The sequence below is a fragment of the Prunus persica genome, chromosome G8, assembly GCF_000346465.2.
Source record: "Prunus persica cultivar Lovell chromosome G8, Prunus_persica_NCBIv2, whole genome shotgun sequence".
NCBI lineage: Eukaryota > Viridiplantae > Streptophyta > Magnoliopsida > Rosales > Rosaceae > Prunus > Prunus persica.
In genome coordinates this window covers 18,265,247-18,282,316 of record NC_034016.1, presented here as the reverse complement: position 1 = coordinate 18,282,316, position 17,070 = coordinate 18,265,247, and the positions used below count along the sequence as shown (strand labels likewise).

At 36.7% G+C, this 17,070-nt stretch overlaps 3 protein-coding genes across 6 annotated transcripts; 2 read left to right on the top strand and 1 right to left on the bottom strand.

Moving 5' to 3' along the window:
• On the top strand, positions 488-4,693 carry LOC18767469 (chloride channel protein CLC-e). 2 transcript variants are annotated; one of them, XM_007200762.2, is made up of 7 exons: positions 488-969; positions 1,101-1,560; positions 1,648-1,851; positions 2,191-2,657; positions 3,141-3,707; positions 3,795-4,003; positions 4,171-4,693. In XM_007200762.2, exons 1-7 carry the CDS (start codon positions 535-537, stop codon positions 4,202-4,204), a joined length of 2,376 nt encoding a protein of 791 aa, XP_007200824.1. In that variant the 5' UTR covers positions 488-534; the 3' UTR covers positions 4,205-4,693. The 2 variants fall into 2 exon arrangements, with proteins under 2 accessions (XP_007200824.1, XP_020425617.1); XM_020570028.1 differs by lacking the exon at positions 4,171-4,693 and having other exon boundaries at positions 3,826-3,993.
• On the bottom strand, positions 4,690-8,640 carry LOC18766630 (histone deacetylase 19). Of its 2 annotated transcripts, none has more exons than XM_007200916.2 (8): positions 8,465-8,640; positions 7,725-8,271; positions 7,168-7,608; positions 6,639-6,869; positions 5,957-6,027; positions 5,817-5,874; positions 5,126-5,197; positions 4,690-5,025 (listed from the first exon to the last, which is right to left on the bottom strand). In XM_007200916.2, exons 2-8 carry the CDS (start codon positions 8,250-8,252, stop codon positions 4,939-4,941), a joined length of 1,488 nt encoding a protein of 495 aa, XP_007200978.1. In that variant the 5' UTR covers positions 8,253-8,271; positions 8,465-8,640; the 3' UTR covers positions 4,690-4,938. The 2 variants fall into 2 exon arrangements, with proteins under 2 accessions (XP_007200978.1, XP_007200979.1); XM_007200917.2 differs by having other exon boundaries at positions 7,725-8,252.
• Positions 12,794-15,404, top strand: LOC18769005 (tetraketide alpha-pyrone reductase 1). 2 transcript variants are annotated; one of them, XM_007200338.2, is made up of 6 exons: positions 12,794-13,484; positions 13,595-13,764; positions 14,026-14,220; positions 14,475-14,637; positions 14,713-14,905; positions 15,067-15,404. In XM_007200338.2, exons 1-6 carry the CDS (start codon positions 13,361-13,363, stop codon positions 15,203-15,205), a joined length of 984 nt encoding a protein of 327 aa, XP_007200400.1. In that variant the 5' UTR covers positions 12,794-13,360; the 3' UTR covers positions 15,206-15,404. The 2 variants fall into 2 exon arrangements, with proteins under 2 accessions (XP_007200400.1, XP_020425521.1); XM_020569932.1 differs by having other exon boundaries at positions 13,372-13,484; positions 13,563-13,764.

Genomic DNA, 17,070 nt, shown 5'->3' with positions numbered 1-17,070 from the left:
TTTTAGGCTGAATTGGTTATTGATGGTTGTAAATATTTGTATATATTTATATTCATTGTATTCTTGAGGAAAGAAGCACAATGGTTTTCTCCATTTTGTGAGTTGTAGCCGATAGTTGGATGAGTGACAGTTGATATTTCCTAAATTCTACTTATGAAAAGAACCCAGCTTTCTTTTTTTAGGCAGTTGGTTATTGGATGAGTAACAAAACCTATATCAGACCCAAAATTATGTCGAAACATAAATATTCGAATTTGAGACATCTGTCAATGTTATGAAGAAAATTGTGACTATTAGTTATTCAAAAGTATATTTATTTCTCCATTTAATTATTTTTCTAACATAAAAGAGTAAAATCAGGAAAATCACCACAATAAAAATAATATTAGCACATAAATCAAACAAAAACATTGTTTTTAATATAAAAAGTGAGAAGAATATTATTTTCTAAGAATAATAATTTATTTTATGAGAGGTTTATCCATTTGTTATTGTGCTTGGGCTGAACAGCTAGCTAGCTCCGCTGTCTAGCTAATGGGAGGTTTGGACTGTATATGGCGTTTCCCCAACACCCAGTTTCATTGCCATTTGTGTCCCCTGGCCTCTCCTTCTCCATCTTCACCACCGCTGAGAAAAACCTTCCTTTTATTCTCTCCTCCATCAAACATCAAAATCAGCAGCAACAGCAGAAATGCTGGAACTGTTGCCTACACAGCAAACACTAGAACCAGAAGGCGTAGCAAAAATGGCAGAGCTCTCACTCTCAGACCTCCTCTCTCCCTCCCTCAAAATCAACAATCCCAACAACAGCAACAACAACAAGACGATGAGGACGAAGAAGAAGATGAAGATGAAGATGAAGAAGAAATGATAGCCCAAGGCCGCGGCCGTGGGAACTGGACAATAGTGTTGTCGTCGAGCTTAGTGGGTCTGCTCACTGGAATTGGTGTCGTGCTCTTCAATTACGCTGTATGTTTTTGTTTACCCATTACCCTTTTTTGCTTTTTTGCTTTTCATGCTTGCTTGCTTACAAAGTTTTGAGCTTTATCTGAGATTGCAAAGTTTTAAGCTTTATCTGAGATTTTGATATGAACGTTAAGGTTCATGAGATACGTGATGTGTTCTGGGATGGGATACCACAACGAGGAGCTTCGTGGCTCAGAGAGGAGCCAATGGGAGATATGTGGAAGCGAGTGATTCTGGTTCCAGCTTCGGGGGGTTTGATCGTAGCCATGTTAAATGTGCTTCGAGGTGCTCTGGATGATGGTTCAGAAGATAATAACAATGGCAATGAGCAAGAAGAGGAAGAAAAAGAAAGTTTGTTGGTGAAAATGGGAATGCCCATTTCGGTTTTTCATAGTCTCAAGGCTGCATCGCGTCCATTTCTCAAGGCAGTTGCTGCTGGTGTCACACTGGGGACTGGGAATTCATTAGGTCCTGAAGGTCCTAGTGTTGAGATTGGAACTTCTATAGCAAAGGGTGTTGGTGCTGTATTTGGTAAAAGTTCACAAAGAAGCCTCTCTCTTGTGGCCGCTGGATCAGCTGCTGGAATTGCTTCTGGTGGGTATTCGTTTTTATGTTTCCCCATGCTGCCAGTTATTAATATATGTTTGCTCTCAATGTAATTGTTCTTCTGTCTTTTTTCAGGGTTTAATGCTGCTGTTTCTGGTTGTTTCTTTGCCGTTGAGTCGGTCCTTTGGCCATCACCATCAGATTCCTCATCTATTTCACTAACAAATACCACTTCTATGGTCATACTTAGTGCTGTGATAGCTTCTGTAGTTACAGAAGTTGGTCTTGGCTCTGAGCCAGCCTTTAAGGTCCCATACTATGACTTCCGCTCACCTACTGGTATACTATCGATTATCTGTTTAACTCTTGAAAATGTTGCAGATAAATTTCTGCACCCTCGAGTGAACAAAAAAACTGGTGCTTTTGATTTGAATAATTTCTTCTGCTGACTATTTCATTATTACATAATCTATGAGTATTTCTTGTTCCTAGTAATGTGATTTTCCTTTTCCAAATATGGTTTGTGAGTTTACCCTATTGTTTGTTACAACACTAGGTTATTCACTATACTGGGATGAATTTTTTCAGGCATACCTTTAGTATATCTAGAGGTAGATGTTCAAGTTATTATTTAAAAGTTGCGGTTTTAACAGTGAGACGTATTCAAATCATTTTCAGAGCTTCCGCTATATCTCTTGCTGGGTGTCCTATGCGGCTTGGTTTCGCTAACCTTATCAAAGTGCACATCGTACATGTTGGTAATTGTTGACAATCTTCACAAGACTATTGGCGTACCAAGATTTTTGTTCCCTATACTGGGTGGCTTAGCAGTCGGGCTTATAGCATTGGCATATCCTGAAATTCTGTACTGGGGTTTTGAGAATGTTGACATTTTGCTGGAATCTCGACCACTTGTGAAAGGCCTCTCAGCTGATCTATTGCTTCAGCTGGTAGTGGTCAAGATAGGTGCAACCTCTTTGTGCCGGGCGTCTGGATTAGTGGGTGGCTACTATGCTCCATCACTTTTTATTGGTGCAGCAACAGGAATGGCATATGGGAAACTCATCAGTTCTGCAGTTGTTCAGTCCAATCCTATACTTCATCTCTCCATATTGGAAGTAGCATCACCGCAAGCATATGGCCTGGTATGCTCTATGCCACTTTTGTATCTAGAAGATAGTCTGCCTTCAAATTTCTGGCAATGGTCAACTCGCATTTCATATTTTTTGTATATGAATTCTGTTTTGATATTTCTGAGAACAAAAATCACATTCGAATTAGGAGGTCACTTTATGTAGTTAACTAGAAACCTACAATATTAGCCATCGGCTTCAGGGACAAAAACCTTTTTCTTTGCAGCAGTAGGTTTTGTGTGTCCTGCTTTTTTATTAGAAGGTTAAAGTCAGTCGTCTAGTTGGTTCTAAATTGTCAAATGTTTTTGAAAATTGACATGGACGGTACATGAGATAACTTTTCATTGTAATACTATGTAATAATTAAGACAGAAAAGCCTAACTTTCTGTGTGAATATATTATTTCTCTGTTTGGAATTCTCTGCTGAAATTTGAAGCTATAACGGGTAGTCAAAATCAGGTTGTGGTTGACCATTGGAGCGGTTCCTTTTACAGGTTGGAATGGCTGCTACTCTTTCAGGAGTCTGTCAGGTACCCCTTACCTCAGTTCTGCTGCTTTTCGAATTGACACAAGATTATCGAATTGTTCTTCCGCTACTTGGAGCTGTGGGGTTATCTTCATGGATCACATCTGGACAGACAAGGAGAAAAAAAGATAGCTGGAAGAGTAAGAAACTCAATCAGGGAAAAACTAGTAGCTTTCAACAACCTGAAGTACCTTCCCCTAGTGCAAGTGGGCTATCTTCTAGTAATGCTTTCACTGAAAGGACGTCTAACGCGAGTGACCTTTGTGAAATTGAAAGTTCACTCTGTATAGATGATTCTAATATTGACACTGAAAAGTTGGAAAAGAGAATATTCGTTTCTGAAGCCATGAGGACGAGATATGTGACTGTTTTAAAGGACACTTTGCTTACAGAAGCAGTGACTCTCATGCTTGCAGAGAAGCAGCCCTGTGCTATGATCGTTGATAATGATCATATTCTAATTGGTTTACTGACACTTAAAGACATTCAAGAGTACAGCAATAAATATGCACAATCAAGAAGACAGAGACCCAAGGTAATGGATTATTGTCTTGTTGAACTACTGCTAATTTTTACGTTTTTGTGGCCCTGTGAGCTTGAATGACTGGTTGTACTGTTACAGGAGCTTATAGTATCTGAAATGTGTTCTTCAGATGGGGAAGTATGCCAAATACCATGGACTGCTACACCCAGTATGAATCTACTTTCAGCTCAGAATATTATGAATAGGTATGGAATGAATCAAATTCCAGTTGTTACAGAGCATGTTCAAGATCACAGAGGGCACCTAGTTGGCCTTTTAGACAGAGAATGTATCAGTCTCACTTGCAGGTACCAACATTTTTCTTTGCCGTTATAGACTCTCATTTATTTGCTTCAGTTTTGCATTACTATTTGTGTACGGAGGATTGCATTAAACTCAAAGTTTGACATAGAAATTCTCATTAGTTTGCTAATTTTCTGATTTTGTACTTGTTTTTTTCCTTTGGTGGTTGCAGAGCTCTAGCAACCAGAGAATCCCTTGGCTGGTAGTAACCAATACTGGATGGCTTGATTTGTTGATAAACCAGAATACCTGACATCATATTTATCTTTCAGTCTTTAGTAATAGAGTCTCAGGACTCTCCAACTTAGCCTGGACAGATACAACTCAGGTGAGTCTCAGATTGCTGCCTTCGACTGCCCCGTGCCACACTTAACATAGTCTTTCGTTTGCTACTCAGCCGCTGAAAAGGGCTCGAAGTCGGAAATCTAAGATCAGTCAGGTTGTACTGACTGGACACCTACAAATTTACATACAACTGATGGAAATACTAGTGACAATATTCATGAGAAGAAAAACCAAGTCATTGGAACAGACTGTCAAAATTGGATTTTCCCGTTTACCAGTTTGCCTTGTAATTTAAGACTTACTGGCTTTGTTCCAATAACGTACATGTTATTCAGGTTTTCTTCTTGGCCCCCAGGCGTTTGTTACATCACTCCAATTGTCAATAAAAAGTGAAAATTCTTTTGAGTAAAGGTAATTGAAATGGCATTTCTTGACATAAATATGGTTTTATGGTACAATAATACGATTGCTGTTCCATGCCTTCCTCTCAATTCAATATTTAAAAATGCATCTACAAGTACAAGAGGCCAAATTTGGATACAAGTTCATTTCCAATTGCTACCCTAATCTGGACTCATCCATAAATCAAGCCTAAAGTTAGAATGACTTTGCTCATGATAATTGACCAAAAAAAGAAAATTGGTCATGATAACGTTTATATCTGATCAGCAGGCTTATTCAGAGTCTCTTGTTCAACCTTCACACTCGGTTCATCCGCAGACCCAGAGCCCATATCCAAAGCCTGCAAATATCAATGCCGACAGGAAAAACCATTAGTTCATAAGCATTTTTAAATCAAGCGTGTCCTGCTTTTGTCTGTGGACTTGTGTGTTTAACTTCACCTTTGCGCCTGTTGTAATCTCTTCTACTGCTGGATCATAGCCTGAGCCTCTAGCATTCTCTGTGCTTCCTTTCTGGCTCCCCGGTACACCATGCCAACCAGAAATACAAATTGTTGAGGCAAATAAACACAACAAATAGGATCTAAACTGTTCAATGTTGTGAATCTTCAATCCCATCATTTATTGAGTACAAATGCAGAACGAATATGACATACGTTGTCATGCAAGAGGATATAAGCCACATGCATATGTAAATTTTGAAATGTAGCACAACAAATGATATGAGCACATCACAAGAACATAGTCGTGCTACGTGCAGGACATAAACATATACGCATAAACAGAAAAGGAAACATATTGTCATGCTACGCCATCTTGAACAGTCATGCTTCTCATTCAAAAAAGATAAAAAAAGAACAGTACTAATCCAGTGTAGGCTTCACATAACACCATATCGGAAACAGGATAATAAAAAGAAACACTACTAAGAGACAAGATTTCCTCATGTTTCTTTGCCATGAGTGAAAAGTCTAGCCACTTGTCCGTCATCAAAGACAATGAGCACAATTTACTATGCATAAGAATATTCAAGACTAGACAAATGAATCGATTGCTCGATTTCACTGAATTATAGTTTATATGCTTCTGCACCCAATTTACAAAAAAGTTTGTACGATGATTTGTAGCATACCGGATCCTTAACCTCAGTTTCAACGATCTCTTTCTTTACTCTGCTTGATAACGGCTTACTGTATAAAACCATAAATCAGAATATTGCAAAGATGAAAGTGCAAGATAATGATAGTAAATTAAGAGAAGAAATTAAAATACCGTTCATCATCAACATCCATATCAGAATCCGCATCCCACCTTTCGTCTCCGTCATCCTGATCGTCATCCGCCTACATGAGTTTTGACAAGAAAATTTCAAATACTGATTACAATCCTATAAAAGTATTAACTAGATAACAACTCAAATTAGATTGATGTAAACTAGCAAGCTACATTCATTATACAAAGATTGAAGAATAGTAAGAAAGATGGGAGCTTTGCGGCAGTTTAGATACACAACTTTTTCCTTTGGGTCATCAAGTATTCTATCACTTAAGCAACAATAAATGCCGCATTAGAGGAAGGAGAGGGAAAATATATTAATGTCAAAATGTCTGCTTGATGGCCATTAAGAAAAGAATAATTTCGGAGTCTTCTGCTTAGGATGAATTTCTCTTTGGAGTCAACAGGGGCACCAGTTCCAGCTTGTTCTGTGATTTTAAGCTGGAGAACATTTTTCTATTATAAGCTACTTATTTAGACATTACACAAATGAAACCCTCATTCACTTAGCTGTATCATGTAAAATGCGAACAAAGAACAATAATTTGCTATGATAAGTCAAACAAATCAATACAGAAGAATATGTTTCAATAAGATGACTATTAAGTTTTGACGAATATAGAAGATGGAAAATGGAATTAATTCCCGGAAAAAAAAAAAATTTGTTGCACAAAAGTACCTCTGGAAGCTCAGTATCAGGAGGTCTTTCATGAAATTGGACACTGGGTGCATGCTGAAGCCTGGAGAGGTTTTCAAGAAGCTTAGACCGTATTTCTTCCAGTAACACATGAGAATTCTTATTTTCCATGTTACTAGGGGCAACATGAAGAGTATAATCTGGGCCAAAATACTCATAATATTCATGCTGTGGCATTTTGTCCTCAATTTCTGCTCCAAGTGCAACTCCCGTCTGTTTTACAAACCACAAATTCAGATCAAAAGTATTCAGTCAAGACTCAAGAGTTAAAACTAAATAAACTGTGCCGAATATTGTAAGCAGAAATTAGAGATGTTACACCAACGGCCATGTGTAAAAGAGTAATCATCTGCCAGACTACAGGCTTATTATTCAATCACATAACACGACATACTCTCTGGTAAGAAATTATTACTCATATGTTAAAAACCATGTTGTATGTTCAGCATAATCACGTCACATGGAATAGTTTGGAAACCTTAATAAATAAAACAAAATACAAGAAGAGTACCTCGTAGCACCAGCAACGAGCAACGTTCCGAATAGTATACCCACCGCCACCTAGAAGCAAGAGTGGGACATTGAAGGATCTCATATATCTAACACACTCGGCATGACCTTTGATGGAAAGGTTGAAGCAGCCAAGCCTGTCCCCGGATAAAGAATCAGCACCACACTGGAGAACAACAGCACCAGGCCTAAAAATTTCCATCACCTTCCCAATGATGGGCTTGAACAAGTAATGGTAGCTCTCATCATCAATCCCATCGTCCAACGGAACATTAAGGGAGTAATACTTCCCTTTTCCGTACCCAATATCGCGAATGTCTCCTGTGCCTGGGAAATAATCCCCAAACTTATGAAATGAAACCGTCATGACCCTGTCCGTCGTGTAAAACGCCTCTTCAACACCATCTCCATGGTGAATATCAATGTCCACATACAAAACACGCTGTTTGGCAAAACATCAACACTTTCAATAACCCATTTCAGAATTCTACGAAACAAAACTAACCCAACACGAAAAAAGTCAAAACCTTTAGACTATTTGAAATCAGATAAACTAACCTCATGCAGCTTAAGAAGCTCCAAGATTGCAAGCACAATATCATTGACATAGCAAAACCCAGAAGCCTCACACTTCTTAGCATGGTGCAAACCACCAGCCCAATTGATAGAAATGTCACAGAAGCCATGGTTGAGTTTCACAGCACCACCAACAGAGCCACCAGCGTAAGTCTGGCAAAACGAATACAACCCATCAAAGACGGGGCAGTCCTCACCCACATTGAACCGCTTGAGTTGCCTCAGCTGGTCCTGCTGCGTTTCGGGGGTGATGTTTCGGAGAAACGAAACGTAATCGTCGGCGTGGAAGCGGCAGAGGTCCCGGTCTCGGGCCGGGTAGGGTTTGAGGACCTGCATATGTTGCAGAAGACCGTAGTGGGCGAGAAGGGCATGGGTCATGCGAATCCGGTGAGGCTTCATCGGGTGCCCTTGGCCATAATAGTAATTTCCCACTTCTGGGTCGTAGAAATAACTCACCTTTCTCTTCACTCCGTCTGGACCCGATGCTAAAGAGTTGCCGCCGGTGTCCATCTTCAGCCAAAACCCAGAGCTTTTTTCAGCCAAAAATCAGAGCTTTTTCTCAGATTGGTTTTTTGGGTTGTGGGTTTTTAAATCGGCGGGTAGGGTATCAAACGAAATTAATTTTGCTTTTATAAAGTTTGTTTACTTATATATGCTTTATATAACACGAAAAGGAGATAGCTTGGTTTAAACTGAATTTGAGAGAGAGAGAGAGAGAGTACCTGGTTGATGTTTTGAGCGCTGCAAAGACAGAACAGGAAGAAGTGCTTCTGTTTGTTCTTTGTTGTTCCCTCCTCCTAAATTCGTAGGTTGTTGTCTTCTTGTATTTAAAGTGCTCTAAACCAAATGGGAGTAGGAAGTTTGGAGATGCTTCTTCTAGCCTTCCATCAAAGATTTTACTTGCAATTGAAAATAAATATTATTATTTTTTGGGTTCTAATTCATATGTTGGTAAATAGAAGAGGGTGAGTTAGAATTTTTAGATTTTCTTTGAAAATCTAGCTTATATCTTATTACTATTAGTTGTTCCTTTTCATGTTTCTTTTCAAGGAAATTAATTATTATTATTTTTTAAATATGGCTTTTCCATATTATATTAATAGAAAACGACTTTTTCAGTGAAAAACAAAGAAAGAAAAGGTCTTTCGAAGTGTCCGGCCCAATAAATAAATGGACTGCATTTCAGCGAGCAATGGACCTAGAAAATACGAACCCGGCGTTTTAGAGCAATGAGGCTTGAAATTCCTTCTTGGGTTGATGAGCGCGGTCTTGAGGACAAATGTGAAACCCGGAGACTTGACCAGTTTGTGAGTACCACATAGAATTCCATTGGTTAATAGGTAACTTTGGCCAATCTTTATGGCGGTGTTGTTTGTTTTTATGTTTTTGTTTTTATTACAAGTGATAGTCTAAATTATAGGAAAAGGAGTTTCGAACCTAAGACCCAAATGTAAGTAGTAAAAACAAACAAATAGATAGCTAGCTAGTCTACATGGGAATTAAATTAAGTAAAAGATTCAAAATAAATTTCTGGAAAACAGAAGATTATTAACTGTTATTAAGTTTAATGTGTACATGGGAATTTTCAGGTTTGAGCAACTAGGCAGGCCAAGGTATGATTTGAACACCTCAAAGTTGAAGGGTCTAGGGTTCAAGTTCAAGACTATCCAAGAGATGTTTGATGATTGTATTGCCTCTTTGGTAGAGCAAGGTCATCTTACCCAATCAGTCTAGTTACGCTCTCTCAAATATCGTGTTTCGGCAAAGTTCGAGCTCATGTTATCAATACTTTATCAATGAAGTTTTGAGAATTTTCTCACCTCTGGACGATTCCAAATTGTGCGTAATGCTTACTATCTTGAGAATTTTCTCACTTCATATAGATGAAGAGGTACTAAGTTTGAATTCCAAAAATAACTAGAAAATAAAAACTTGGTTTTGACAAATTTTTTTTTCTCTCTTTGATTTTGGGTTTTAGTTTGTTTCTGTATTTTGGGCCTCTGTGTTGTAGGGTCCATTTCTTTAATGAAGTTCCCTTTGCAAAATTTTAGAAATGAAAAAAAATAGTTACGCTAAGTGGAGAGAATAGGTTTTGTGGAACACGAATTCGAGTAATTTGGATTGAATACTGCTCCCTAGGAGCAAATATTGTTAGCAGTGAGATCAGACAGTGGTGCTGTCAATGACTCTCTGGTTGCTAGCATGCAGTATGCTGCATCAATTACCAATTTGGAACAACGGTTGCTGGCCAGATCCCAAGAAGTTCAAGCACTTAGATCTCAAGTCATAACACTGCGAAGAATGCTTAGTGATGCTGATCAACAAATCAGAAGACTTGAGAAAAGAAATAAAGATTTGGAGGAGCTTGTTTATGTGTTGCAAGTTTATGAAGAAAATACACATGAGGAACACAAAAATTCTCCTGTAGATGCCTAAATTCTGAGGCATTAAACATCTGCTGCAATCTTGATTATGTAATTTTTCTCCTTTGTAATATAGAATTGCAAGTTCCAATTCGCCATAATAATATGAATATAGCATCCACTGAATCTTTAAATCATATGAACTTCTAGTTCATTTTTGAAATAATATGAGGGACCAAGAAAGTTCAGGTTCTTTGTAAACTTGATTTTATAATTTCTTAATCATGATATCAAAAATATAGAACTTCAGATTCTATGTAAACATTTTGTATGTTTGCCTACAGAACTTCGGGTTCTTGCAAATTTATCTCATATATATGGAACTTCAAGTTCAAATTCCAAATAAGCACACATAACCAATGAACTTCAAGTTCATGATATTCCTGAAAATTTAGTTTTATATATTCGAAGCTTCAGGTTCGAACATGAGGATTCAATAATGAATTAATAATATGCTTTGAACTCCAGATTTACATTTATGTAAATGTTCTCAAAACTTCTGATTTTGGATTACACATAATTAAACATCATAGCTGAGATGTTTGTACTTCATGTCATATTTTGAATTTATGATCCATATATATAAAATACTGAAATGAAATAAATAAAATTCAATAATAAAAGTAAGACAATAATTAAATTGATGTAAAATAAATAGTTGAAACTTCAGGTTTATCATTTAATTGCTCTTTTATGAGTTTAAGGAACTGCAGGTCCCTTTTTGTATGTAGTAATGGTTCACCCCAAATGGTTACTAGTCATGTATAATATTTTGCCAGTATATTTACTATTCATGTGTACGACACTATTACATTATCAAGGAGCTTCAGATCCTGGTTTATATGTCAGGGATCGTCAGGTCCAATTATTTTTTTGCAAATATAGTCACAGAGAGACTGACATCTCTCATATTATTATCATTACCATCATCAAGGATCTTCAGGTCCTGATGTAAATGTATGATGAGGATCAAAGAACTTCTGGTCTTGAGTGTATACTATAAAAGTCATCATAATGCACAATTAATTCATAAAATAATTTGTTATAAATTGCTTGTAAATAAATTGTTGGACGAAAAACCTGCACTATATTTTAAATAAAAATAAATATACTTGTATATGTACTAATTTTACTGCATACTTTAAATAAATAAATAAATGTGAGGTTAAACTGCCACCTAATAGAAAAAGGATCTGTTGGCTTTTTTTCATGAATTTTAGGGACTAATGTCCTTTATTATATACTGAGGATCAAGATCTTCGGATCTCAACCTCCTCCCTTTTGTGTGTGTGTTTTTTTTCATAGCTCCATCATAAAAAAATAAAAAATAAAAAATCCATTGAGTGTTACCAATTCTTTCATATGAATGTCAGTCATAAATATATATATATATATATATATATATATGGATAGAAGTAAACGTGGTTCTAGTTTTTTTATATATATACACATTTATAAATTATATATATCTATAAGTAAAAACTATATAACTTGTTGATGCGAAAAAATGGTTCCTGATGTATTTCGTCAACTTAGTGATTTTAGGCCTTCGGTAAGTGACTGTCCTCGGTAGATGTTCTACTGCAGAAGGGAGAGTACCTACAAAAGGTCACGTTCAGTAAGTCCTTGGGGTACCGGTGTGGTACCGGCCGAAGGCTCTCCGATGCTTAAGTAAGTACGAATTTAGTAATATTTAACTGACAGATCAATCGATAGCGTACCGTTAGTTTTAATCCCCTCCTTTTGGGGATATGGGTCTCCTTATATAGGCCTTGGGAGGTGTGCACTGTGCTCATATTTCCGATGTGGGACTCTGGACATGGATTGTGAGCATGACACGTGTCTGATGGCAAAAGGGCCAAGATTGATGGCTTCGGTAGGGGGAATGCCGAAGGGGTTCTGTGATCAGTATCGATCCTGTCCACGTGTTCGATGGTCATTGGCCGTTTACTTACGGTATAAACATAACTTATTATTATAATAGTATATTGTCATTACCCACAGAATTTGACGTGGGCCTTATATAAAGTAAGATTATATATTATCATGATACTAGAAGTATGGCGAGAAAGCTTCTGGAGGTCGTTAAAAGCTGCAGAAAGCTTTTTCACCTTGTTTTTTTTTTTTTGGGTGGGTTCTGAATCCTGATCACCACCAAGATGCAATAGAGTAATATATATTTATAATTGATCTTTGTGCAGGATATCACGCATCCTCCCTGAAGCGATAATTTTATAAACAAAGTGGATGAATCTGCACAGCAGCGCAAGCTCCTCCAGCACGTCTTTATGATCAATATGAATATATAATATTATAGATATAATAATGTAATAAACTATCAAGATAAAGACAAGTGGAGGACTCATCTCATAGTCAGCAAGAATTATTTTTCCTTGTTTGGTGCCTTAGCGCGGTCTTGAGGACAAATGTGAAATCCGGGTCGAAAAGAATGAAGAGTTTAAAGTGAGGAGGTCAATTTCACTATCAACAAATGTAAAAAAATTATGGCACTTAAACATTTAAATGTTTTAATGGTAGGATTTGCCTCCTCAAATAGCCTCATCACTTAAAACTCCTCATTATAGCCTCTCTCCAGAAAAGAGCTTGGCATTAATGACTAGTTGGGGAGTTTAGGGAGAGTAGGGCACTCATTCAAACTACATAGAATTCCATTGGTTAATAGGTAACTTTGGCCAATCTTTAGGGTGGTTTTTTTTTTTTTTAATACAAACGATAGTCTAAACTATAGAGGAGGGGACTTTCGAACATGTGACCTATAATCTACAAATCAAGGTCATTTTCCACTGGGCTAAACCTCGTTGGCCTTTAGGGTGGTGTTTGCCTCCAAATAAGCTGTGATTGCTCTCTTTGATTCATTGTTATATTATATGAGAGGGATCAAGAAAATTTAGACCACAGAATTAATGTGGAGCTTGTGATGCAAGAATGGCATGGGACTTCAGCACTTTTGCCTGACTTGCCTAATTCTAACCACAGGTTAAACCATTACATTTTTGCTTTTGACTTTGTTCACTTCATAAAGAATAAGATTTACTAGACCACAAGCGTAGGATGGCTTACCTTCTCCCATTCATACTCTTGGAACCCCCAACAGTTATTACATGTATACATTCCCTATAAAATCTGGTGGCCAAAGGGGTTCTGTGCACTGAAGCACTGCTTGATTTGAAAGGGATGGATCAGAAACTTGAATCGGGCAAAGTTTGCGTTACTGGGGCTTCTGGCTTTCTGGCATCTTGGCTTATTAAACGACTTCTCTTGTCTGGCTATCATGTAACCGGAACTGTTAGAGACCCAGGTAACCCCCAAGTTAAAATCTGCATGAAGTAGAGATTGCATTCTTTTTATGGGACAAATTTATATATTGTTTAATGAGACTGGTCATCTGGTTTATGCATGCATTCAAAGGAAACCAGAAGAAATTGGCGCATTTGTGGAGGCTGGAAGGAGCTAGGGAAAGACTCAGATTGGTGAAGGCTGATTTAATGGAAGAAGGCAGCTTTGATGATGCAATCTTGGGGTGCCATGGTGTCTTCCACTCTGCTTCCCCTGTGCTGAAACCTTCATCTGATCCAAAGGCATGTTTGAATATATTATATGTCCTTAAAATTAAGGGTCACTTTTTCTTGTCACATATTTGGGATGCCATGTTGCCAAATTCTCAATGTGGATCATATATTCAAACAAAAGATCCACCTTATAATTTGTTCAGATTGATATTCTAGCAAAATTGCAATTGCATACAAAATATCTGGCAAGTCACCACAATTGGCCTAAAATTAATACCACTCTACATAAATTGAGTATTGTTGTAATCATTATGTGCCATCTGTGCACAGACAGAAATCCTGGAACCAGCTGTTGAGGGTACATTGAATGTGCTACGTTCGTGCAAGAAAAATCCGTCTCTAAGGCGTGTGGTTCTAACTTCATCTTCTTCAGCTGTAAGGGTGAGGCCAGATGAGGATTTCGACTCCAATATACCGCTGGATGAGTCGTCGTGGAGCTCTGTCAAAATCTGCGAGACACTTCAGGTAGCATTCTGTCCTTGTTGAAGTTTAAATTCTGTCATGATCATCACCAAATTCACATCAAATCCTATGGCCTTTGTGAATTCAAAGTAACTTTGAATGCTGCTCTTTTTATATCTAATTCTATAACAGCTGCAAAGCAAAGCCATGCAGAACTATAATGATCTATGCTAGAACATTACTTAAGCTCCATATTTGGTTATGGTATGTACATTATATGTAATCCATGTCACTGATTAACCTGCCTATTACAAAAGATTTGGTACCCTTTATCGAAAATTTTAGCTGAGAAGGCGGCATGGGATTTCTGCAAAGAAAATGGGATTGATTTGGTAACTGTTCTGCCCTCGTTCGTGATCGGACCTTGTCTGCCATCAGATTTATGTTCTACTGCATCAGACGTACTTGGCCTGCTTAAAGGTACTCATTCTTGGTTTAACTACTAATTCCGTTTATATGATTGTTAAGCGCCGATTTGTTTGAACAATAAAGCAGGGGAAACAGAGAAGTTCAAGTGGCATGGAAGGATGGGATATGTTCACATTGATGATGTTGCACTTTGCCACATCTCAGTTTATGAGCATGAAAGTGCTCATGGTCGATACCTTTGCAGCTCAACAGTTTTGGACAACAATGAGTTGGCTTCCTTGTTATCCAGGCAATATCCTTCCTTACCTATCCCCAAAAGGTTTGATTTTTTTTCCTCCAGATATAAGTAGTAAAAACAACAAATAGAGAGCTAGCTAGTCGACATGGGAATTAAATTAAGTAAAAGATTCAAAATAATTTTATGGAAAACAGAAGATTACGAACTGTTATTAAGTTTAATGTGTACATGGGAATTTTCAGGTTTGAGCAACTAGGCAGGCCAAGGTATGATTTGAACACCTCAAAGTTGAAGAGTCTAGGGTTCAAGTTCAAGACTATCCAAGAGATGTTTGATGATTGTATTGCCTCATTGGTTGAGCAAGGTCATCTTACTCTCTAGTTACGCTATCTCAAATATCGTGTTTCGGCAAAGTTCGAGTTCATGTTATCAATACTTTATCAATAAAGTTTTGAGAATTTTCTCACCTCGATAATGCGTAGCGCTTACTATCTTGAGAATTTTCTCACTTCATGTAGATGAACAGATACCAAGTTTGAATTCCAAAAATAATTAGAAAATAAAAACTTGCTTTTGAATATAGAAAACAAGTGGCTTCAATATAAACCACACGTTAGTCTCAAATCAATCAGATTAATTTTGACAAAATTCTCAATAAGACAGTCCGTAAATTCAGTAAAGAGTAAAACGATAAGAATTGAATCTTTTCATAAATAAAAATATCTCAAAGGTCGGATTGAATACCTGAACGTGGTCGACAAGCTTAAGTGGAGAGAATAGATTTTGTGGAACTCGAATTCAAATAATAAGGATGGTTGTCAGGTGTCTAGAGAAAATAAATAAAGATTTGGAGAAACTTGATTTTGTGTTGCAGGTTTCTGAAGAAAATACACATGAGGAACACAAAAATTCTCCGGTAGATGCCTAAATTCTGACTCTGAGGCACTAAACATCTAATGCAATTTTAATTATGTAATTTTTCTCCTTTGTAATATAGAACTGCAAGTTCCAATTCTCCATAATAATATGAATATAGTATCCACTGAATCTTTAAATCATATGAACTTCTGGTCCATTTTTGAAATCATACGAGTGACCAAGAAACTTTAGGTTCTTTGTAAATTTGATCTTATAATTTCTTAATCATGATATCAAAAATGCAGAACTTCATATTCTATGTAAACATATGTATGTTTGTCTACAGAACTTCGGGTTCTTGCAAATTTATTTCATATATATAGAACTTCAGGTTCCATGAATTAAATTCCAAATAAGCACACATAACCAATGAACTTCAGGTTAATGATATATTCCTGAACATCTAGTTTCATATATTCGAAGCTTCAGGTTCAAACTTGTGGATTCAATAATAAATTAATAATTGTGCTTTGAACTCCACATTTACATTTATGTAAATGTTCTCAAAACTTCTGGTTTTTGACATAATTGAGATGTTTGAACTTCATTTCATATTTTGAATTTCTTATCCATACATATATAATACTGAAATGAAATAAATAAAATACAATAATAAAAGTAAGACAATAATTAAACTGATGTAAAATAAATAGTTGAAACTTCTGGTTTATCGTTTAATTGCTCTTTTATGAGTTTAAGGAATTGCATGTCCCTTTTTGTATGTAGTAACAGTTCACCCAAAATGGTTACTATTCATGTATAATACATTTGCCAGTATATTTACTATTCATGTGTACAGTGTACGACACCATTACATTATCAAGGAGCTTCAGGTCTTGGTTTATATGTTAAGGATCTTCAGGTCCAATTACTTTTTTGCAAATATAGTTCCGGAGAGACTGTCATCTCTCGTATTATTATCATTATCATTATCAAGGATCTTCATGTCCTGATGTAGTTGTATGATGAGGATCAAGAAACTTTTGGTCATGATCTGTGTATGTTGTAAAACTCATCATAATGCACAATTAATTCATAAAATAAATTGCTATAAATTGTTTGTAAATAAATTGCTGGTATGGACAATAAATCGTCTGCTTGTATGAGTACTAATTCTATTCCATACTTTAAATATAAATAAATAAATGTGGGGATAAAACCACCACCTAATAGAAAAAGGATATTCTGGCCTTTTTTCATGAATTTAGGAACTGTTGGCCCTATATTGAGGATCAAGATCTTCGGGTCTCAACCTCCCCTCCTTTTTTTTTTTTTGGTTGTGTTTTTTAATAGCTCCCTCATTTTATTAAAAAAATAAAAATTTTAAA